This window comes from Colletes latitarsis, chromosome 5, assembly GCF_051014445.1.
Source record: "Colletes latitarsis isolate SP2378_abdomen chromosome 5, iyColLati1, whole genome shotgun sequence".
Taxonomy (NCBI): Eukaryota; Metazoa; Arthropoda; class Insecta; order Hymenoptera; family Colletidae; genus Colletes; species Colletes latitarsis.
Genome location: NC_135138.1, coordinates 25,964,567 through 25,991,069, shown reverse-complemented (window position 1 = coordinate 25,991,069; position 26,503 = coordinate 25,964,567). Strand labels below are relative to the sequence as shown.

Sequence of the window (26,503 nt, the reverse complement as noted above, 5' to 3'; positions counted from 1 at the left end):
TGGGGCATCCATTCTCCGGTGTCGCTCCACCAGCAAGCATTCGAAGAAACTTCATCGATAACGGATTGAAGAACAGGATCAAAGGGGGGCGGTTCTTGATTGGAAACCGCCCACCATCCGTGTTCGAATGACAGAACGGTCAGGCAAACAACGTGATTACATTGTCTGTGCCAGAGCACGTTGAAATTTGGCGTCCCGAGCTGTGCACGCGTGCACGCACGGCGCATAGAGAGGACACCAGAGAACCGGTCCCGGTGGTTTCCGGGGGATGATCGATCGCGTCGCACGACAAAACTGTTCGATGAAGATGTTCCGGGGTGGAATGGTTCGAGGGGTCGTGATCCTCCGTAGTGGTCGTGGGTCACGGGTGTAAACTTTCATTATCTCCCGAGACGGAGACTTTATTACGCTTGTTCCAGCGTAGCGGTGTACGTCGACAACGATACGTCCGCGTGTACGTACACATATTTGTATGAGCGGCGTCTGGGCGTGTTATCCGAGGAGGACATCTCGAGTTTCAGAGGAGAACAAACGGCACGTCGTGTACGCGTCTACTGACGACCCTATAGAGATTGCGAGACCGTTCTTGAGACTTAATGAATGAGACTCCCGGAAGAAGGTGGGACAGATAGAGAAGCGAGAGGAAGCACGGGCGAGGAACCAACGAGAAAGAGAGAACCGAGAACAGAACAGAAGGAGAGAGGAGGAAGAGTCGATGGGTTAGTTTGGGTAGGTGGTTAAGGCCAGGTCGTTACCCGATTTCTCTCTCTTCTTCGTCTGCGCGCTACAAAGTTCCACCGTGGATTCGATGACACCGCAAAGAGGCGTACGTAACTGGTTGCATTCTGAGCTTTGGGGGGGAAGGAAGGGGCAGAAGAGAAGAAGAAAAAAAAAAAGAAAACGAGCAAGCGGATGAGAAGAGACGGAGAAACTGCTCCGTCGACCCCGATTTTTCCTGCTAAGGATGCCTCTCCACTCCGTCAGCTTCGCCCATAAAGTCATGACGAGCTCAGCGTCGGATTAGCCTCGACACCCTTTTCTCTTCTGCGCGGCGCTGCTCTGCAATTTGTATCGCGGAGGTGAAAGGAACAGGAGGGTGTACTGTCGGGATTTTAATCTGCATTGGATTATACCCTCAAAAGACGATGCATTTCATTATGTCGAAGCCACGCGGGAAAGTGGGCCGTTGTTTGTACACGCTGTTGCCGGGCGGAACTGCGGAGAGAATAAAGAACGGGGGTCCAACGTCGAGGAAAATCCCTTTGCGTTATCACTTTAGACACCCGTCTATTTACCATGGAGAATGAAAGTAGTGTCGGAATGCTATAATTTCGCCCCCATCTTCTGCGCGTGTCTCCGTCATAAATCACGGGAATTCATTTCGACGTTCGCGCGCCCATCGTCCGCCATTTCGATACTTTTCGTCGACGAGCGTCGAACTCTGTTCCAGTCGCGCTCTTGATTCCCTTACGATCAGTAAAAAATCGAAAAGTAAACCCGCTGTCGCGTGCAAGAATCGAGGGACACTTTACTTGGTACATTAACCTCTTGACGTATGATTTAATTTCAAATAATCTGTACAACGTGTACTATTTAATTTTGTTTAAATTTGTTCGTACAAGAAATGGCCACGAAAAAGAATAGATTTGTTTTATGAATACCTCGTAAATGTTAAAATGTGTCGATTTTAATACACAGGCTGTTCGGCCACCCCTAGAAAAATTTTAATGGGAGATTCTAGAGGCCAAAATAAAATGAAAATCAAGAATATCAATTTCCTGATTGAGGCTTAGTTAAAAAGTTAATAACAATTAAATTCAAAAATTTCAAATCGTTCTAAAAAAATTATTTTTGGTTGCAAGAGTCTATTACAATCATTTTTGGTCATTAGACATACTCCCGAAATCCTACGCATTTTCGGGGAAAAAATTACTTACTGAAAATATCATGTCTGACCATACCATTGATATGTTTCACTGAAATTTCATGCGAATCTTTAAAACATCATAACTTCTGAACGGATTGGAGGATTTTAATGTTTAAAAAAACAAACGATGTGTATTTTGGTGAAGAATATGTAGAAATCATAAAAATATTCGGAAACTTGATCCTTGACCCCGCAAAATGAGAAAAATCCCATAAAAATGGTCAAATTTTCAAACAGCCATAATTCCTACAATAGTGAATATATTTCAATGAAACTTTTTTCTGAAGTAGATCACATGGGTACCTACAAAAAAGTATTAGACAAAATTTCCGTAGCGCGACAACCAAATTTATTAAAAATGAAAAACGAATTTTTAAGAAAAATCGACAGGGGGTAGCTGCCTAAATTTCTTGACGAAAATGAAAAGTTTCAAATCATTCTGAAAAAATTATTTTCGGTTGTGGGGGTCAAGTACAACCACTTTTGGTCAATAAATACACCCCCGAAATCCTACTCAATTTCGAGAAAAAGATTCTTTACCGAAAATATATTGTGTGGCCGGAAATGTTTCTATAACTTTTTAATGAAGCCTCCATCAACAAATTAGTATTCTTGATTTTCGTCTTATTTTGGCCTCTAGAATCTTTCATTAAAATTTTTCCCAGGGGTGGCCGAATACCCTGTATAAGACTTGATGATGGGTGAGTAGCCTCATAATTGTGAAACTTTATATCAAGAACTTGTAACGAGTTAGACTCGTCATTGTACGACAAGGGGTTAATTACAAATATCTTAACCATTTATAAGTAGTAAATCTTCCTTATTATTATTTTCTTAAAAATCGTTTCGTTAATCTCAAATAATTGCAAGCGCCTAAACGTTGTGAACTTTTCTAATACTTTGTGTAAAACACCAGTGCTTGGAAACTTTTCTATTAAACGGGAAAAAGTTTTAAAAATTTCTGCTCTGATTGAAACCATAGATGAATATATCATAGAATGCTATACTGATAAGGATCGTCCGCTAAGTTACCTAGATTTTGATAAAACTTTGCAAGTTTACGGAATTAAGAAGAACGAAGGACGCGTGTTCTTTTTCAGCCACAACTCGAGTCCTCCGGAGCGAAACTACCCTCTATTGTGCATTTATGGACACTATTAGGGGCACAAAGAACCTTTTAAAACAATTTATCTTCTAATAAAAATAGTGTTCTCGTGTCTTTGACAATTTAAAAAATATATTTAAAATGCTTTGGGGGTAGTCGCAATCCTCAGACTCGAAGTGAATGAGAAACTGTTAAAAAATATATTTAAAATGCTTTGGCTCAGACTCGAAGTATCGTGAACGAGAAACTGTAGATTTTCCGGATTTATTCGATTAAATTTAGTTTAAAATTAGCAGTATATTTCCGATTACTCCGTATCCGGGGACTAAATAAAACGTTTTGTTCTTTGAAGGCCCGTGGTGCATTACGCTGTTTATTACAATCGTGCGATTAATTTAAACACAACCCAATTAACGCAAGAAGCGAAGTGATGATGCAGCAATCGATTCGCAGCGTTGTTCATGCGTCGCTATTGTGCCTGCAGGTGATAAACACGTGTTTGCGGGTTCATCCAATTCGACGAGGCCGAATCGGATCATTATTGTGCACGTGCAGTTGCCTGCGTTTCGTCAGATGTTCATTTTCCTCGTTATCCCCATAGTTTTGATCGATCACAAATAACATGTTCCCGCAAACCTGTCGTTCGTCACAGACTTTGAATTTTGTAGTTATTTCTCGTGGCATTTTTTCGTACGAAAAACTGATTTTCAAAAAGAATTCCAACCAGGGAAATTACGAGTACCTATTGTTAGCCTCCTTCCATCTTCTACGATTGTGTTAATACGACAGTTTAAAGTGCACGTCGTTCCATTTTAAGGTTCTTTGTCTCTTTATTTCACGGATGATTTATGTTCCATTCAAGGGATCCTTTGCCCAGTCAGTACGAATCAATCATCGAATAATCCTTGTGTTCTGTCTCCGGGTAGAAGAGGCATCGAGTAGATCTTGACACTTTGATCGATATCCCGACAAAAAGCAGAAAAATCTAAGTACAAACTGCTATCTGGGGTAATATGACTTTCTATTACGCATTCTCGAGGATATTGGCCTTTTGGCCACCGAGCACTTGGCCCATTTCACTAGCTCGTAAGAACAATACGATCGAACGATTCGTCTGAATACGAGTGTCGTACGTGGTTCGCTGAGTCGTCGATTCAACATGGAAATAAATTTCTTCAATTTGATCCGATCTAAGCGAAATTTGGGACAGAAGTCCTACGTGTTTTATTTTACCACCGGCGGTGTACAAATCGGAAAATAATGCATAACGTTAATAAAATAATCACTACATGAAACTAAAATGGCAACTTAATCCCATTCTTGATTTATACGAATCAAACCATATTTAAATTTTAATAAAATCTATAACGTACGTTGCAAAATGCGATCGATCCGTCACGGAATAATCCCCCAATATATTTCCGAGAAGACTCGATCAACAACCGACCGTTGATTATTAATCCAAGTACAAGTGCATGCATTAACTAGTAACGTTGCAAACTCTTGGCGGGCCGTATGATTAAAAGAAGCAATTTCCCCCTATAAAATTCCTTTGCATTTCTCATCATTCGCGGATGATAAAACGAAGAGTGGCTCAACTTCTCAGGAGTTAATTGCACCGCCTCGGGACGAGACGCGAACAACAAAAGAAAAATAACGTACGAGTATTACTTATCAGGACGACCCTCTACTTGCACATAAAATTTCATAATTTCTTCAACGCTCGGTTCTAAGGCCCCCCCTTTTCCTGGAAAAACTAACGCGGTCGTTTCCACGCGGATTCCCAGGACTGTCGCTTTTGTGCTTTATAATGTCCGCCATACCTCACGGGGCCACACGAACAACAAAGCCCTCGGAGGTTCACCTGCGAACAAGAGAAAGAAAATACGCGACTGTAGGTCTCCTTGGGAAGTCGTGAGTGCACGGACATCGGTCGCCCCCGTACCTTCAGGTGGCAACTTACGATCCAATAAAGTTTTCACCTTCCCCATCCCTCTGTACAGCTGCGACCCCGATCTTTCTTCCCGCGGGTTGCACATTTGATTCGCGAAAGTTACCTTGAGTTTTAAGTCAATTAAATTCCACGGAAGCTGTGGGCCAGTTTCGTGTAACCGTTATCCCTTGAATATCGCAAAGCTTTCGTTGTGCAGTTAGTAATACTTAAAGTTCGTTCTACCTACACCCGACGGTGAAATTTCGGTAATACCGCCAGTTATAATGGCGTAAACAGAGGTAAAGAACACAGAATTTGTGACAGTGAGTATACATTTTCAAATTTAAGAGAATTTCTGATAAAATTTAAAAATATTATGGTTTTACGATTAATGTAAAGTAAATAATCAAATATTGTTTTGTTTCAAGGATACTGTTTACATTAACGTAACAATATTTTCATGGAATCAAGATTCTGCATCTTCAGTTATTTTCCAGGAGCCAGGAGAATTAAATTTGAAATGTAAAAATTCAATTATGCATTTCTAACTCGAACGCAAACTTTCTACTGCAAAGAAGTAAACACGAGCTTTGTAATATCTTTAAATTCAATGTTACCGAGATATCTACATTAACATGAAATATGCGTTTGTATAAAGCTGAAGTTTTAAAAATTTTTTTAAAGGTTTTTAAGCTTTATGCTTATCACAAATATAAGGCACAATGTTTTTCGAAATACTCCATGGTCCCTTCGAACCATTTGTCATATTTTTCGTAGACAACGATCCGCGTTTGCAAACGAGACAAAAATAAACCGACTGCTTGAATTGGACAACTTTTACGGGGTCCAATTTAGGGAAACGTACCCGGGCCAAATTAAGCAGCTGCACAATTTTTTTTTAAACAACCTTATGGATAGAAACGAGAGTGAAACGAAGCTAAACGAACGCTGTATGAAAATGTTCGGTGAAATGTGTGGTGCTATTATTCTTGTAGCGATTTTTTGAAGTTTTGACGTAGGAAATAATCGCGATTTCTGGTCAGCGTTTTGGTTAACAATATGCGTCAGAAATAATCTACTTAACGAGGATTTCCGCGGAATGTCCCGCGTCGTGACAATTTGCTACTTCGAGATTCGACGGAGCATGACACGTATGAATTCTAAATATTTCGTATGAATACGAAATAAATCTCACTCGAGCAGATACTGACCGTTTTATTGAGAAATATATCACGACGAAACAAAAACCGCAGGAAGCAAATCAAAGTGGGAAGAACAACAAACACAATACACTGATCATAAATAAACTGCTGAGCATAAATGGCTGACCAATATTAAATTAAATATAACCAGTACCAAATTGTTAAAAAGAACGCAAGGGAAATTTATTCAGCGCCAGTAATGGCCTTTATTTATAACATAAAATTAACACATTGACTGCCACGTCACCCACATATGAGTGACATGATTTTTCACTAAAAAACTAAAACAATGAATTCTCAAGATTAGATGTGGAAGAAAATAAATCTAGATAGGACTCTTGAATTTTAGCGAGTCTGTAAAAATAAGTTCAATAACAAATGATGGGTATGCTAGTTTTCAGTTGTCTGAAGACAAAGTTTCCTTTTCGTGAGAAATTTGAAAAATTTACTTTTCTGTGTTTAGTTTGAGGAGCACTGCATTAATATAAAATGGGCTAGTAAAGGGCGATCAAACGTTTATGAAATATAGAATTCCCAGCAAATATGCGATAGGAGAACGCCTCGAAAGTTGATACGATACATTTATGAGTTAATAAAGGTTTCGCGCGAGCGATTGAGCGAAGGTGCCCTGTAAAATGAGAGCCAATCGCAGACCTGATGGTCGTCTTATCGTCGACCTCGTGTACAAAATGACAGAATGACGCATTCCTAGAGAGACGGTAAACGCGCATTTTTACAGAATCGTAAAACTTCGCGGAAGTGGGTTCGCCAAACCGCCAGGTCAAGAAGTGAAAGAATCTCGCTATAACGTTTCCTATATCGAGGTGTTACGAGAGGCCATCCGCGTATGTTTATCAAAAATGGGAGAAGCCATAAGGCAAATATTACTCTCTAGCTCCTCGTCAAACGTCGACAATGAACGACGACGAATCTCCTCGATTTTTATTCCCGATCGTTCCTTCGTTCACCGTCTATCTGTCCATTCTTTTGCTCATATCGAGTGCTTCTGGATGCGTCGAATGTCGCGCATTGTTGCTCCAAGTATGATCGATCGAAGCCGTATCAATACGATTCTGATTTAATTTTTATAATTACCAGACAAACTAAATTTTTAGCGAGAAAGACTCCTTCGTTCGATAAAACACTTGTTTCGATTCAAAAAGTTTGCTTTAAATTATTATCTAACAGTTGGATCGTTTAATTTGCAATATTCAGTTTTATGTTTATCGATCCTATAGTTAGTACTACCGCTATAAATTATGAAAATACAGTGGTTGGCTTTTGCCTCCCATTCCAAATCCTCTATTCCGGTTAATGATTTATAAATTAGAAAGGGTCGAAATCGTTAATATTAAATCGACCTGGAATAGACTATGGAATACTTATAGTTTATACTAAACAACCATGATATGATATTAAATGTAATTATGCATGTAATTTAAATTTAGTAGCTGTAATTGTCTCAATAATGTATGAATGAAAATTGAAATTTAACGTTTCGACTATTTACAAATTGCTATTAATTTTATTAAGTAAGATGAGAAATTTTGTTACAAAAATGTACAGAAATAATACAGATGAATAAAATCCTATTATTAATTCTGTTTCGTCCAATTTGTATAATTGCGCTACGTACAAATTGCCAGGTTGAAGAGGCGATCCATGGTTTTAATTATCTCGCGTAGACAGTCACAGAAGTTTTAGTTCATTGTTCGACCACATTTATAGAACTGTTGTTTGCCAGTTTTTACGGTTTGATTTTTCTTCCATAAATGCCGCTTCGATGCTCTTATTATCGGTTCCGAGTATGCCACCAGTAATTTACGCGCCGCGGGTCTCGTTATTAATTGTAAAATGTTACAAACGAAAAGTACGACTAAAAGTAATAATGCACGCGCCGGAAGTTTCGTCATTAAAAGTTACTTCACCGCGGCTAATGATAATTTCCCTTAAAAGTACAAGTAAACACTCCATAATGCTTAGCGAGTACTTAAGTGATATACGGAGGATTCGCGTATTGTTGGACCTCATTAATTTAATAAGCAAACCTATTGTTAGAAATCGCGAGGAAATAAAATATTTGATTAACCGTGGAAAAAATATATTTCAAGTATATTTTACCTAATTGAGAATAAAGCGTTCGCACTTTTGACATTTGTATTTATTCGAAACAAATTCGCGGGTTCCATCAACTATCAAGGCTAGAATAAATACTGTGCGTTTAGTACAAATAAATTTTCGCGTTATATTTTCCAGAAAAAATAAAACGGTGCATGGCTGTGACAGTAATTAAATTGATACGGAAAATCATGAATTTATTGTTTATTCTCTTCCATTACGTACACTGCCGTTCAAAAGTTTGGAGCATTATTTTATCCTTACAATGAATGAAACACGCGGTTCAAATATTCGTATAATAGAATGAGCATGGTGTACTTTTTCTAAAATTCCTGGCTTTGTTCAAAATACTCGACAGGCATGTTTTACTCACCGAAGCAAGAAATTACTCCGTATAACGCTATGAAATTAGAATTTGCAAAATTCATTAAATACTCAGAAACATAATACTTGCATGGAATATTAATTAAATGTAGAAGAATGTAAAAATACTGTTTGTAATTTTAAGTAATTAAACAAACTATCTACTAAAATGTTATTTTTTTAGTTAAAAAAGTAGACAGGAAGTTGTCGTTGGTAAAATCTGGAAAGCTTCTAACTTTGACATCGTTAATTTTTCGAAAATGTTAACGAGTACTGAATATTCACAACATACAGAAGTTTGTTCAATAACCTGCATAAAATGTGAAAGCAGAAATAAATAAGTAACGTAGAGTTGGAATTAATATTTAGTCAAGACAGTTACAAAAATTTCATGAAACGAAAAATAGAAGATATCGATATTATGCATACAGAAACAAGATGAAAAATAGAATAAAAATTATAATATTCATTGTCAAGTGCAATTTCCTCGACTTCGCCAGAGGCGGTGATTTCTTTTTTAATTTTTTATTTGCATTTGACATTGAATAAAAACTTTTGGCGTTTAAAAACACAGTTAATAGATAAATATATTATACTTCATTTTGAACTTGCCCTGATAACAATTTTATTCTACAATCTACCACATTTATATACAAAATAAATGAATTGTTGTTAAGTCGTGTAGCGTTCAATGTGTTTAGAGACTGCGTTTAAAGTTTTCACTTCGTTTGAGACAGGCGTTCTATTTCGAAGTTCTTGGAAACGTAAAACTTGAACCCACATCGAGCCTGAGGAGTTCGTTGTCTAAAGGAGATACGACATTCTGTTACACAACTCTACGAATCCACCACTTCGTCTTTCAGTAAATTTAAATTCCAGCCTCTGACATCCAAATTCGAAATACCGAATGCAGGAATGCACAGATCCGAAAACTGCTGATGAACAATTAATGTACCTATCCCATACTATTTGAACAATCCTCTCGCAGGAAGTAAAGCATCAGCCTATCGATGAACTCGACTGGTATTCGAACCCGGACATTGCATTTGATGGCCACCGTTCTAACAATCGAGCAGTTCAGATAGTCGGCAGATTCTTTTTCCTAAAAGTTTAATCTTTGACAAATGTCTGTTCAACGTCGTACCTATTCTTACATTGATTAGGGCACTGCTTCCCGATCTTCAACTTCCAATACACTTTAGAGAAGCCTACAATTGCATGGTACACTTATGATCTAAATATATTATTTATTTAAAATAAAGAATTTCGATAATTTAAAAATTTGTCTTGCAATTTTGTAAAGCATCGTCAAATATTTTCGACCGGTAACGCAATAACGCAGAGAAATCTTTTCCATTCAGCCGCTAATAATAAATCAAGACTCGTTGTACACAACGGAATGAACAAACTCTTTTATTGACCCTGCAAACATGCACAGCGTACCAATTAGATAGCACTTTCGAGGCAAGTCCACATATTTGGTTTAAAGCCACTCTAACGCGTGCGCCAGAGAGAGAGAGCGTTGTTTGCGAAATAACTTATTTCTTATCGCCCCCCGGGAGTGTTCTCTGCAAATTCGGCGAATACCTCGAAACAGTATTTCCCGTAAGAAACCAGCAAACCAATACTCCAGGCTTCCAGACCTCGCAATTCCTTATAAGACAGCGTTTCTTTGCTCGCGTACACGCGCGCGACTAATTTTCTCCGTCTCATCTAGTGAAGAACCAAGCGTCGACTTCCTCCATAACCGTACATTCCAAGAGATTTCTTATACCGTTGATAGTTAGAGGAAATAGCGAACCAACCCCTCCGCGCCTTTTTCTTTTACACCCTTCTTTACGACCAGGTAATGGAATTTGATAAAAGTAAAACGCGATGTCGGTGGACGGAGACGTATTCGGTTTCACCCACGCAATTTTATGATAAGTTTCTACTGCGAGAGTCGTATGGAAATACGCGTACGTACACGAGGTTCGAATTAACTTTTCAAAGAGAGATTTTTAACTATTTCGTGCACGCAAATCCCAATTTTCAACAGTCGATGTTAATATACTGTTATCGTAACCCTTGTGATTTTAGCAGTGGATCTCGACCTTAAGGGTTGGACAATGTTTAGGAACAATAATTTTTTAAATCAGGTTTTGATCATTGGGTATCGTACATCGAGATCTGACAAACCGACGTCTCGTGTATGAAATCTGGATATATTATATTTGCAAAGAGCAATGCGTGGGAGCGAGGGAGAGTGTGACTGGTATGTTTAATCTACTATGCATATAGACTTAAACGTGTTTAAGCTGCTGTGTGTATAGGCCTAAACATGTCAGGATGGTTATTATGCATATAGAATACACATTTTGCTAGAGAGCTGTGAATAGAGATGTTTTTACGAGTAAGTGTATACCAGTAAAAGCGTTATTAAATAGATTTACGTGTTCCACAAGCTAAGTAGTTTTAGTCTAAACTGGTTAGACAGTTTAAATTAAATTAAATATATTAATGATATACGCAGTCTAAATCTGAATCACGTATGGAGATATCTTACAATGTATTAGATATAGTAATTTATAAAGCAATTCAGGGGTTGAAAACGTCTAAAGTTATTTCCTCGAATGTAATACTATTGTACACTTGTCATCCAAGCTATTAGACTATATTAAGTAGGTTATAACTATTAACTAGACCTGTGCTAGATGGTATAGGTTAGGTCTCTGTTCCATAGAATGGGTTGGTTACATCTGGATTACATCCAATACTAAGTAGGTTATGTACGTACACTATGTTAGGCATATTAAGTACATGTCAACCGAAATAAATTGTGAGCTATGGGTTGCCTAAATCTAGTCTGGTGCTAAATAACGTATGCTACATCTCTATTCTGTAGAATATATTGGTTACATATGGACTAGATCTAATATCAAATAGAGTCTAGTCTGAATGACTTGTTTTAATCTAGAGTTGATCTCTGTTAGTAGATACTGCATTATCATGTCGTTGGTAAAAAGAAGTATATCCAAATATTAGGTTGGTCAAAAAGTTCGAGCGTTTCTTAGATGGATGAAAAAAAAACATTTTTATGGCGCTTTTTCTCCATGATTTCACGACCGTTTACGTTTGTTATAGTCGTACATAATCCATTTTCGTCTCCTATCACTATTCGTCTGACGAACGGAATCCAAACATCAAATCAACAGATGAAACCAAGTATATGTAAATGGTTTGGGTTGTATTATTTTCTATTTTTAAAGTAATAAAGTATTTTCGAAACAATGGGTACGATACAAAACAAAATAGATCTTGAAAATATTAAGTACGATAGAGTGTCTACTATCAATTGATTTCGCACACTTAAGACATGATATTTAGACTGTAAAATGAAAAATATTGTCAAAAACCGCACGAATTTTCTGGCCAACCTAATACACCTATCAAAGTCTGGCTTAATCGCATTACCACGTGATATAGTGATTCCATATCGAAGAATGGCGAAAGTCATCTCCTTAAAAGTTCTATTCGCACGTAAGTGTTTATCCATGCACGCCCCCGCGCGTATTCCGTGAAAACTCTTTCCCGCGAAAGATCAGTTTCCCGATAGTTTGGTACATTTTAACACGGCGAACTCGTGCCCGGGATCGACAAATATTTCCCGTCGAAATGAATTACAGTAAAATTCCGATTATCAGGCATACTCGGGACTGGGGCAATGCCGGAAAATCAAATAAACCGGATAATTGGACTATACCTACATATGAAGTGATAAAAATGAGGAATATAATTACAGACGAGGTATATGAGTGGACCTTACATCCAATGTATTCTTTCAACCAAATTTCTGAGGCTCTAGAGATCCATTACCATTTTCGTATAACTCTGCAATATTAATAACAGGTTACAGAAATGACCACAAAAGGAAGCGAGACAGAAAATGAAATTACAGAAACATTTCTGACCGCACATTATATTTTCGGTAAGGAATTTTTTTCTCGAAAATGTGCAGGATTTCGGGGGTATATCTATTGACCAAAAGTTATTGTAATTGATCCCTGCAACCGAAAATAATTTTTCCAGAACGATTTGAAATTATTTCTTTTCGCCGAAAAATTTAGGCACCTACCTCCTGTCGATTTTTCTTAAAAATTCGTTTTTCATTTTTAATAATTTTGTTTGACGCCCTACAGAAAAGTTGTCTAATACTTTTTTGTAGGTACCCATGAGCTCTACTCCAGAAAAAAGTTTCAATGAAATATATTCACTATTGTAGGAATTATGGCTGTTTGAAAATTTTACCATTTTCATGGGGGTTTTCTCATTTTGTGGGGTCAAGGATCAAGTTTCCGAATATTTTTATGATTTCTACATATTCTTCACCAAAATACGCGTTATTTGCTTTTTTAAACATTAAAATCCTCCAATCCGTTCAGAAGTTATGATGTTTTAAAGATTCGTATGAAATTTCAGTGAAACATATCAATGGTATGGTCAGACATGATATTTTCAGTAAGTAATTTTTTCCCCGAAAGTATGTCTAATGACCAAAAATGATCGTAATTGACTCCTGCAATCGAAAATATTTTTTCCAGAACGATTTGAAAATTTTTTTTTCCGTCGAAAAATTTAAGCACCTAATTAGATTTTCAATAATGAATTTTTTTCTCGAAAATGTGGAGGATTTCGGGGGTATGTGTAATGACCAAAAATGATTGTAATTGACCGCCGCAATCGAAAATATTTTTTTTAGAACGATTTGAAATGTTTTTTTTCAAAGTAGAATATTTTTGGTCAGACATTATATTTTCAGTAATGAATTTTTTTCTCGAAACTGAGTAGAATTTCGGGGGTGTGTCTATTGACCAAAAATTATTGTAATTGATCCCCGCAACGGGAAATAATTTTTTCAATTTTGTCATCTGTTTAGTATCGACGTCATTACTGGATTCATGCTGCTGTGACTTCTTTACTTGTGTGAAATATAATTTGTAACATTTACCCAGGGATAGTCGGGATAAATATGCCGGTTATTATGACATTCCGAATAACCAGGTGCCCGATAATCGGAACTCTATTGTATATTCGAGTGGAAGCAAGCTTTCGTAAACTGTCAGTCTCGGTCGAAGTTGGTTAAACAAAACTTCGCGAGCGGACGAGCGATCCGAATGCGGGGAACATTTAATTTCGCGGTTATACGTATTTAGCCGTATCGGATAATGAGATCCTTCGTTGTCATCCCCTGGGATTATGGGTAATGCATCGCCAACGGCTACGTCCCTGTTTTCGTTGTCGCGGAAACTTGGTCGACGTTTTTCACGAGCCTTTAATTTCATTTATTCAATTAGAATTTAATTATCCGCGGGAACGAAAAGTCATACGTTTACGGCTACTCCCGCTCGTGTTCGTACGCTATAATGATGATTCATTTCACTAAATAGGGGGAAAAAACTGGTTACGAATCGAACCGTTCTTTTTGGAACTGGTATAAATCATTGAGATATTTAAGGGTTTGCGTTTGTATAAATTTAAAACAAAACACCGTGCAAGTTTGAGAGCACTGCGTATTGTTGACATTATTTATATACTGTTTATACTGATATCAGAACTACTTCGTAAATGGAAGTAACACAGTGCAATAAACAACATTTGGTGAAAATAAATGGAAAGATCATCGTTGTGGTGTACGAATTAAATGCAGATCTTCTCTGGAGCAATCGTTCAAATGGAACGGAATTTAAAAATTATGAGAAACAAATTCTTCGTGAAAGGAGACATCGGCTAATATACATAGACCCATAGAATGTGCGCCCGGAAAGATTTTTCAAGAGGAAAAGTTCTCTTCTTTGCTTAACCTCCTTAACTTTTATAGAGCGGCTCCTCAAACTTTCATACTGCGATAACTTCTACGTTCTCCTCGTATATAGTGCAATTACTTCAGCCGTGTACACGCGTGTGTACGCAGAGTCGAGCACCCAATGTTATCACTGAAAATTGATTTAGATAGGAAGAAGAAGCGTACCCGGATGAAATTATTTATTTCGAAGAGGTAAATATCGTAATCGACGGAAATTTTCGTCAAAATGGCTGATGAATCCTTAAAGGCAAGTTCCGCAGCATAGATAGCGCCAGCGTCGAGTCAGTGATACGTCAAAGTAACGACAAATATTAACAAACTGCTAGTTCAAATATAGCAATCAACAATTATAGAATTTTAGAGTAGTAGCATATCGTGAATTTCATTTAAGTACATATTAAAAGGCTCGTTTCAGTTTACGAATGGATGAATATTCAGATATTACAAAATCAAGTGTCATCCCCAGACCTAGTTGGACTTGTTAAAGCTACCATTCAAACTGCGAGTTCGTATCAGTACATTTATGCAAAGTTCGTTCAATACTATACTACTTAAGTTACTTGGAACATTATCTTCCTGCACAATTCCACGGAATGAACGAAACTTCAGAAACGAAATGTGTACTATCTATCTAAGATAGTCTTATGCTTACCGAAACGTCTATATTGCATGAAGATCTGAAGAAGATGGCGATGATTTTAACGCGCGAAGAACATTTAAAATGCTGTTTAAAATTGTACAGAATAACAGGGGTGTTTGCAGCGATAACGCAAGGTGCCTGACTCTGTGTAATAACACTTTTGCATGATTAATTTCACGGTTTCGCCGTAAGTGTGGATTCAATAATGACGCGTGGATTATAGGTATCACTTACCACCACGTTGTTCAGGGTGAATGAGAGATGAGCTGGTGGCTTCGAGGGTGGCAAGCTACAATTTGCCCTTAAAGTCTCCCCTGAGTTGTAACGTTCACGTTCCGATACGATAATGGGCTTGCTTTCGGGTAGAGCTGAAACATAATAATTCCATGGATGTCTCTTATAGAGATCGTCGACGAGTTGCTCGTGCCACTCCCAAACAATATACAAGTTTAAATTGTGCTACTCTTCAGTTACGATCTTCGATCCGATATTCGAGTAGCTTAGTTGCTTCTACGATACTTTTAAAGATCGATAGTTTGCCAAATATGTGATAAACTTATTTAAAATTTTACGTAAAATTAACTTTGTTGTACTCGTGTATATAAATTAGAAATTACTAGCGCGAATATTCGTCGTTGTGCATTGTAAAATGATTGAATCTTCGTTTTACAATCTTCGACTGATCCGATATTCAAGCAGCTTAGTTGCTTCTACGATACTTTTAAAGATCGATAGTTTGCCAAATATGTAATAAACTTATTTAAAATTTTACGTAAAATTAATTTTGTTTTACTCGTGTTTATAAATTAGAAATTATAAGCGCGAATATTTGTCGTTGTGCATTGTAAAATGATTGAATTTTCATTTTTATTAATTCCATAGAAAATAGAGGTCGAAAACGTGGTACTATAATGAAATGAAACTATAATTGCACAGATACTTGTTCGTAGTTGCATAATAAAACATCCACGGAGATTGCCACGGACGGAATTAATCACGTAATGCGGTATTTTGCCAGTTTAGTTCGTACAAGCGAATTGCCGAACCAATCAGCCAAATCCTATTATATTTTACTTCCGAATAAAATTCAAATTCTGCCACAGTTGGCACAATTCCTGGCACAAAAACAAAGACGAGGAAAAATTTCGAATCGATCGATCCGAAACAAACGAGACCTTTCTTAGTCCAACCGTATGCGTTCGACCTTCCATTAAGTATATTGGACTTTCGATCGTTGTCGACAAATCTTTCGGAGCAATCGGAATAATGGTATAAAGTAGGTCGAAGTATTGTTGCAAAATATTAACGACATAAGTCGTGTACGTATCGGAGGAATAATGTAAATGGCTTCGGGAAAATCGTACCGACACACGTATCAATTCCTCTGCATTCGTGACAAAATGGTCGCTTCTTTGATCGTCACTTTCAAGCGACGTCTTAAAACTTTAAGTTAAATGCGAATACGGAACTATTTTGCTCTATCGTGCGTAAACATTCATGAAAGTATTAATACCTGTGCAAATTTGACAGTTCGAATTTTTGTAAACGAACATGAAAGCTCCTTTTTTCGCTAATTTTTAAAGTTCTTTTATTGTATAAGACATTACCTTCTACTGTCTCATTCGAGTTAATGCATTTCTTAGTTGAAAATTAAATATAATTAGAGATTATGTACGCTGAATGATATTTAAATAAAGTCGTAATTTCCAACTGCTTATTTTGCTTTCGCGTTCAACAGAGAGTTACAGACGACAGAAATTTCTAAAATCTAGACGAAGCATACTTGTATGATTACGCTTAAAGACAAGAGATAGAACGGTGATCTAATTAAACGATACGATGAGGATAACCTCTTTAGCGGCCTCGAGCGATTTGTTAATTTTGATCTGACTGTGACAGCCCCTAGGCGAAACCATTTTCTTTCTGTCTTATCATGTTACAGCTGTGAAATACTCCTGAAAGGTGGTTCAAAGACAAAGATATAACATCTTTAATTTTTAGAATTAACACGTTCACTACCATATCAAAACCGTATGACATTCTGCAAAAGTAAAATTTTGATTTTAGTACTTATTTATTTCAGTACTTATTAAACTTATTAAAATTCACAAATTCTATCCAAATTTATTTCCCCCAACATCGTAACTCGAGAATTAATTTTTCTAGTATCACAACGTTAAATCCTGTCACTCATATGTGGATGACGTGGCAGTGGAAGTGTTAAAAAGAATATTAAGGTTTGTGAGAAATGTGTAAATAATTCTTAATACGTATTGAATTTAATGTAATTATAAAGCAACAACTTTTAGTATTACGAACGAAGATTTATTTACTCGAATAATTGTAATTCGACTCAAAGAATTTCGATGTGGGAATTATTTGAGCAGATGGTTACAGACTAACAGCGGATGGACAGTACTTTCCAGCATTAAACATTCGCACTGGAGCCCCGCGGTGTTCAGTTTCTCCAAACTGTCATCGTAATCAGACTCCATCACACGAGACACCGGTTGGAAGAGAAACTGGTGCTGATTAATTTGAGAATATCAAATAGCGTGGCATTAACGCAGTTCATTTTCTCGCCGCTAATTGGCATTTCGTGATACACGTGCCGCTGCAGCCGTAGCCTAGCCCCGACGAGTGCTGAAATTAGGACGGTCGTTATCACATTTAATTTCACAATTGAACGAACCCCAGGACGTACAAAGATCCCCAGCAGCTCCTGGCTGCTTTCACTTATCTGACATCGGCGCAAGAGCTGAAACTGGAACCGATTACCGCGAAGTGAAGCGAGGGAAATAACCGTTTACCCTCTCGTCCTGTCGGTGATAAACCGGTGATTCGCGAAACGATAGAACGACTAATCGAATTTCAGTTATGTTATCGTCTTCCGTCTATGAATAGTACTCTGGCTTGATTGCGCTACAGTTACCGTACCCGCCAACCAGTCCCCATTTTGGTATATGTATAAATTCAAAACATCGTTTTACATTTTTCTGGTGGAAAACGAATTTCCACGGAAGCATAAGGGAACCATTGTCAGGGAGGTTAAAACTTCCAATGCCTCGCGCGAGAGATCGAACATTTCCATTTATTCAGGTTTACTGACGTTTCAACAAATAGCAAAACGAACAAGTCACGCGCATACACAGTTATAGGGTGATTCGAATATTGTTATTTCTTAAATCAATTCACACGCGACGAAGCACTTTATAACGATCGAAAGCTAGCCATTGTGTCTTTGCTTGAAAATTAAAAATGATTAAAAATGAACTAAGGAAGTACGTACATTTTTAGTTTTAAATAATATATTCAGTGATTTTATTCGAGTTAAAAGTCTCGCGATATTTTTGTTAGATTCGAGACTTGTTAGTATATTTAGTAATATCATTTTCTGATCAGTCTGTACGTTCTCGATTTCTGGTTAGATGCATACAGGAAAATGCAGCAGTCGTAAATGCTCCATTTCCATGAATTCTAAGCAAAATCGTTAGTCCCTATTTACGGAGAGAATTACGTTCTCGAATTGACAGTGTCCAATTACTCTATTCAAGCTAATGGAACCAGCGTCGCGATGTTGACCAACTCTCGTTGAAACAAATGAACGTCTAACACGACCACACACGCGCACGTTTTACGAAACTGATTAATTTCTGGCGTTCCGTGCTTAATTCCAATGATGCGTGCCCATTGTTTGTTACATCTCCGTAATTTGCTTCTTCGACACTTTTTGCTTATTTCGAATATTCGATGAGTATTTAGAAACGTAATCGTAAATAAATAGACAAATAAATATATACTGGACGTGTTTATTAATATTAAGTATTAATCAGAAATGTATTTATTTAATCATAATTCAGACGATTTTTAAAAATAATATCAGTTTACGTCATAGACTGTTCGCCTCAATTTCCATATTTATGAAACATTTAATTACACGTTAAAATCTACTCGAGTAATCAAATGTTTTCAGTTCCAATTTTGTTCGAATTATTATTTTGTAATTAATTTACTAACATTCAGAATAAATTTGTTCTTTGGAGATACGTGTATTTTATATTAATTTCAATGCTCCTATATTTCGAAGTTAATATTTCCATCTACATATAATATCTTCTTGCTTTATAAGTAATGAAAATACGAAATAACAACGTGAGTTTTATTTTCAGAAAATATTACATTAAAAGAAATGAATATCTCGAACGAGAACATTTGCAATTACTTTGGAAAAGATTATATCATATTTACATTGTAGTTAAAATTGATATATTGTCATCAAGACTCTGAAAATATTTTTCTATAAATAATTACTATTAGCAATCTTAAATCTTTCACTGTTATTTCTCGTTCCTCTTCATATTTATTTTAAATCGTATCGAGCAGGATTGAAATACGTTTTAAATATATACGAACCCCTATCTGAAACGAAGCGATTACACATATCAATTTTAAACTGTTCCCATTTCATTGTCAGATTCGTATAATCGATCAAAAGTAATACACGCGCATTTATCGCGCATCGAAATTGAAATTCAAAGTAAATTTACATGAATCTGGGAAATTAAACAGAACATAGCGATTTAAACCGCAGCTTTTTCAATCTCCAATATTTACGAGGAGACGCGAACGCCGGGTTCGGATAAGAATCGATATAAAAGGTCGTTTCGTCGATGTTCCATGGAATCCGGGAGTAAGTACGATTTTTCTTCAACTACGTGAAAACTGCGTCAAGCCAAGATTCGTTTACTTTAAGAACATCCCGCGGTATTATCGTAAAATATGAAATTCATATCCGGTCCGGCGTGGAAAATAGTCTTCTGAGTCGCACTATGAAAAATTGTACCCTCGGTCTCCAAGTGCCGCTAATAAAGAACGAGTTCCACTGATATTATTCCACCGTCGAATCATTATTATCGAAACCGAAGCTCTGCTCTCTCCAGCATGCTCGACTAAAACGACAATAGCGACTTGTATAAAATAAAATAAAATATTGGACAGTCTGTTGGGAATTCCAACAATTTGTAGGACACGTCATTTAGTTCACTATTACTTAAATTACTTGATTTGGTAATCTGGCAATGTACCTTATTGGCATACCCTAAAGCCATTAATCCCTACTTAATTAGTTTCAAACCGTACTTTGGGCCCATTTGCCTGCCCTTTGGGACTGCGGACGCCCACCCCCGTACAACCCTCAGTGGGTGGGATTTCGAGTGTCGGAAAGACTGGCCCAAGAGGGATGGGCAAGGTTTTGATTGGTTAATAGAATCTCCGCCTAATTTGACATCAGTATATAATCACGTTACAAATTACAATCATAACACTTCAAGTTACACAAGAACCTTTACAAGTGATACCCAGAACAGAATCTGGTTAGAACAGAACAGTTACAGTTACATAACAACATTGAAACGTTAATTGTTAACACCTATATATATATTTGTTAATAAATTTAAAGTATTTGCAATTAGGTATTGGACTTATCTATTACTAAATAACTCGGCTCCACGAATCTCGTGGGAACCTATACAGTCTGTATTATAAAAAAAAAAATAAATTAAAACAATTTCTTCTTCCTAGCGAAAAGAAAATGGACAAAAGTGCTAAACAGTTTGCAGCACGCGATATGCTTTAAACTTCCAAAGTAGAAGTTCCTGTCCGTCGACGGTGTACACGGCGCTCAACGAAAGCAGCGAAAAATGAAACTCGCGTTGTCTGGGAACGAGCAACCGCCCCGAAAAATTCGTCGCGCTTGTATAAATCATTATGTATCATTGCCGGTCGCGCAGTACGAGTCTCGTTACAGTTCCCGAATTAAGCTATTAATTTCCGTACGTAAAAATTTCAACGAATCCATTCGAACGGATTAAACGCTGTCATAAATTTTTCGGAATGGCGTTCGAATGGCCCCGTTCGATGTTCGTTTCTTTCGTTCAAATTGCACGTGCACGCGCGTCAACGAAATACACGCAGATTTATACACGGTCGTTCCGTTCTAACGCAGCACCGAATTTTCGTGCGCGCGCGCCGCGACATTATCGCTTTGTCACGGCCCGGTACGCGGCTACAGGGAAAAAGGGGGAGCGTATTTCGGCTAATTTCTGTCACTTTCAAAGTGTTTTATACGGACGAATTCGTCTGCGCCCCGTAGAATATTGTTCGATACAAACGACCCATGAATCCCGCGGTTTTAAATGGCCCATGGCTGCTGGGGATTTCGACAGCCATCGCGTATCATTCGATCATCAATCTTGCAGTCCGCTTATCGGAGCTCGATTTCAAAATTGGCCTGACACCCTGGGCCAAGAACTGTTCACCCTCGGCCAGGTGAAACGGCAAAAGTCATAAACTATAACCGGGGAACAGCGGGGGAAAAAGCTCTGTATTTCTTCGTTACGGGTCGCGGAAAATACCGATGAAGGTTTTTTTACCCCCAAACGTCGAAATGATAATCGATACTTCTACGCGTGACATTTGGGGCTGCGTTCGTGAAATTTACCGCGAACGTTTTGCTCTTGAACAAATTTATCGTATCGAGTATTTCTGTAAACACATATTTTATTTCATTAACGTAATTGATAATTAATTGTGGTGACTCTCTCGAGAAAGGCCCTATTGCCCATACGTGATGTAGTTCACACAATATTTGAGGCTTCCACGGTTCAGATTCTGACAATTAATGCTGGTTGAGGTTTGCCAAATGTATCATATCGATTATTTCTATAAACTCATATTTTCTTTCATTAACGTAATTGATAATTAATTGTGGTGACTCTTTGAAGGGAGGTCCTGTTGCCCATACGTGATGTAATTCACACAATATTTGAGGCTTCCACGGTTCAGATTCTGACAGTTGATACTGATTGAAGTTTACCAAATTTATCACATCGATTATTTCTTTAAATTCATATTTTATTTCATTAACGTAATTGATAATTAATTGTGGTGACTCTTTGAAGGGAGGTCCTGTTGCCCATACGTGATGTAGTTCACACAATATTTGAGACTTCGACGGTTCAGATTCTGACAGTTGATATTGGTTCAGGTTTGCCAGGTGTAAACCATACCCTTGGAAATTGTTTTGACGTTTTGCTAACATTGTGGCTAGATTCTATAGGAGTCAAATGACACGCTGATATTGATATGTAGATGTTACTTGTAGTTTCCGAGGACGCGACTTACATCCAGAAATCTCAACCATGGTCAATTGTCAGTTTACAAAATATTTAGTATTTGACTTCATCATTAACATTACAAGATTGATTGGAGTTTCGTGATAGCAATTTTAGTCGTTAGTTTATTCTAAAATAATTAAGGGGTTGTTTACAATTCGACACTCTGAAAGAAGGCTTTATGATTTTTCCCCCATCGAACTTTTAATTATTTTAATATCCTACTGCACTGGCGAAAAATATATTTCACGAACGAGTAAAAAGAAATATTGAAAAGCAATTAATTCAACAAATATATTAGTCGGTACGCGACGATGGCAAAAATTGAAATTTATCTGAACTTTCATTTCGATTAAAAATACAGAATTTTCATTGCAGTTTAATCGTTACGAATTGGGTAAAATATAATTTGATTAATGGTTAACGATTATGATTACTATGTATATGCCGGGTCAACATTATTGATGGGTCCACTAGCAACCCAGCACGGCTCATCAATAATATTTTTTATATAGCATCTGTTAAATTAATGGTTACTCCATTTGTAATGAAAGGGATCGCATAGTGAGGCTTGATACTGTAATGAATCATCGTTTACAAGCTACGCTGTTACGCTAATTAACGAAACGCATTAATATCAAGTTAAAAATAAAAAAAAGCTCGCGTCTACGTGATTTTGTAACTTCCGCTATTTTTCTCCGATCCTAATGAAATTTTGTTTACTTGCTGTTTATGTTCCGACGGAAAGTTAAAGGTTCCATCCTGTATATTTACGACACTTTCAATCACATCAGAGTGAGGTTAATCAGTTGTCGGCTAATGTGCCTGCAGATGCGTTTGGTAGCTTTACTGAATCGCAATGACATCGATCGATCGCTCAACTTTGCTACGTTCATTATTGATAAGCTGTCGAGCTCTAATTACCGAGCCTGTTTAATCACAGAGTATTTTTATTGACACCGATGAAGCGTGGAATATAATGAGAGAGGACGAAACCTGTAACATCGATGGAACAACTTTCTGTCACCAATTATATTGCATGTAGTTAATCCAACGCGAAACCGTGCAGTTTGTTTTTGTCTCGTCAAAGTACAAAGTTGTAATTGCGTGTCTGCTGCAAGTCGCGGTGATTTGGAACTGCGTTAACTAACTTCTCTTTTTCCCTATCATAAATATGGTTGTATACTTACAGCCTTACATAATGTATTCGATTTCTTAAATCATCAAAAGCCACACGATAAATATTCATCTGTATTTTCATATACAATAAATGACATGCAATCAATTTATGAAAATAATTTATTATCGAATCGAGCACCGAAGTAGTTTTAGTAAGTTGAATTAGTTAAATATTTATTTAAACTCTCAAACAGAAATTTGGTACGCTTACAACTACAAATATACACGAAATTTATGCGCTCGTCTCAGTGATAAATGTGTTTCACCGAAACATCAGAAATCAGTTTGTACAAGGAATCAAAATATTATATTACATGATAATATTTTGATTCCCTAATTCTAAATACGTAACTATAATGGGAATAAAGGATTAAGAGTGTAAATAGACGCAAATCGCTTCGAAAATAAGCCTTTAAACCTTTTTAATCTGTTTGAGACTTTCTAGCGAATCGAATTGAAGGATTGTGTAGCTGGCAAGGGAGCGTTTATTTCGTTCGAACAATTACTTTATAAGTAAGTTTTCAGGTGGCTGTTTATTAGATTTTTGCTATCATCTTACTTCTGTAACAACGAGTCAACGGGAAACGAATTTTAAAACTTTTTCGCAGGCGAGTGGATCAATGTTTTCAATGAGAGGGAAAGAGAAGAAAACCGACGAACTTCTGATATTTAACTTTCAACCAGAAATAAGCATTCTTCGTGTTAATCTAAAGTTCAAACTTTTGGAATAGTTTAAAGACAGATGTTTACTGAAAATTTGTTGACATAGTGTTTACGAGAAGAAGTTCGTAAAAACAAATATGGAGACTCGTTTATGCAAAACAAATTGACATTACCATCTCGAAAGAATTGTACTGAAATTAGTGTCGAAATCGATTCGTTTAATTAATGATATGAGCTACGTGTTTAGCCTATTTGAGGTAAAAAGGGAATTAAAGTTTCTGTTTAAGGATTAGCCAAAAGAAGTGAATAACTGGAAACAAAGAATAAAATAGGATTATAATGAAATGCGAAAATATTATTCTTTCTTTGTTTTACTCTCATTATATTACTTTCTGTACCTATTATTACTTTTCTTTTTTATGAAAATGGGAATAATAACGCGTATTCTATGGAACGGCTCGATTCTTCCATTCGTTCTATTAAAATCCGTTCTGGGAAAGTGGGAAAACTTCAGAACCCGAACTATGAGAATTGATTAAATTCAGCGTGCACGCGAGGGATAGTTTCTCGTTGCATAGCTCTCTTGGCATGCTCACCGATGCCAGGAATCGTTCAACTACTTATAATGTTTTCATTACAGAACATCGTATTATTTGCTAACAAACACCAATCGATCAACTTGTTCTTGTTTTAACTTTCAGCATTCGATAATTACAAGTTTCGGTATTCTTACTAAATTAGCGAAAACTTTTCGAATCCTATGAATACAAATACACTAAGAAATTTCTTCGAATACTAAAAAGAATTTTTACATTTACTTTACGCAAATCTACTTCCACATACTATTCAAAACATTTTAGTAATTTTATTAAGTGAGATTTCCTCAAATATCAAGACATAATTTGCAGTAGGCGCACATTTTTATCTCGAAACAAATGCACGTTTAACGCAAGATTAGTCCTTGTCGATTTAACGGTCAAGCGTTTTTCATTTTCCCCCTCGTTTGCACAGAAACGAGACCTGTGCATAATGGGATAATCCTCCAAAAAAACAGATATTGTGTCCAATCCAATTCCACGCGTCGAGTACCTCGTGCTGAGAAGAATAATTTTTGCGGAATCAATTTCCCGGTAATTGTTTGCGGAGTATCTCGAAATCCGAGATAAAAATTCTGCCCCACGTGTCGCGAGGTGAAAACATTGCATGAGAATTCTGAGCGTATGTACTCGGATATTTTTCACGGTAACGATCGCATTCTCGCCGAAAGCACTCGAAATTCATGGACCATTCGAAGAATCGACCAAGAAGAAGCATTAGAATTATCATAAAATCCCTAGTTCTTATTTCTTTGAATTACGCTTTCCAACGAATGGAGACGTTCGGTAAAATAAACGTCCCTCGGAATATAGGTGCATCGGTTTTATAAATTGCATTCGAGAAATAAAACTTCGTCGTATGCATTTTCTTATAATTTTACAATCTGTAACAACGCGACAATGATTGAACACTGAAGGACAGGTTAATATTATGATTCGAAATTTATTTAAATTCCTAAATGACTGCAGCACGTTTTGAACAGTTCCAGCGGTTCTATTTCTTTTCTACACTCCTACAAAGTTACACTTTGCATCGAGATTTAGTCCAAGTATTTCATGAAACCACTGTGCTGCAGCGAATTGCAAGATTACGGAAATTCTAGCGTAGCTACTACACATCCTATTACCGTACCTTGCGTTCCTTATTTTAGGAAACAAACAGTACTATGAACAGTGTCCACAATTGCCTCTAGTATCTGTTACCACTATTCGTACGCCATTACCTAAAAATTTAAGGGTTGTGCACAGTGTTCTCTACAGCTACAGAGGTTCGAGTGTATCGGTATTATGTAAATAGCCACGAAAGTACCGAGTGTGAGTTACTATATTAAAATTTCATGTAAACCAAACTATAATGGCGAAACATATTACCACAAGATTGCTGAAATTTTCAGATAGATAAATTTTATAAAAGATCTTCCAAGAACAAATGTTATAAGGATTCATTTTCTTGGCTTCTCTATTAACATTAAACCTACCGACACTTCATGTATATACATTCTGGATTAAATAAACAATTTATGACCCAGTTTTAACGCACACTAGTCGTACAATCAGTAGAAATTGTTGAAACATTTTTGGGTATATAGCGTCAAAGTAAATTTCAAAATAAACACAGAAAACAGAATAAATAATAATAGTTGATATATTCGTCGGATAAAGGATGAAATGCCCTTTAAAACGAGCATTCGTTCAAGTCGATAATGTAATTAGTTCCGGAGGTATACGGAGATATACATATAGTGTAGGTGCTGAAATTTTTC

The 26,503-nt window shown here is 36.8% G+C and overlaps 1 protein-coding gene across 1 annotated transcript in view; it reads right to left on the bottom strand.

Moving 5' to 3' along the window:
- Positions 1-26,503, bottom strand: part of LOC143341834 (uncharacterized) — a 199,673-nt gene that overhangs the window by 62,837 nt on the left and 110,333 nt on the right. The window contains exon 4 of the mRNA XM_076765114.1: positions 15,365-15,498. Coding sequence (XP_076621229.1) covers positions 15,365-15,498 — 134 coding nt within the window. The remainder of the gene's footprint in view (positions 1-15,364; positions 15,499-26,503) is intronic.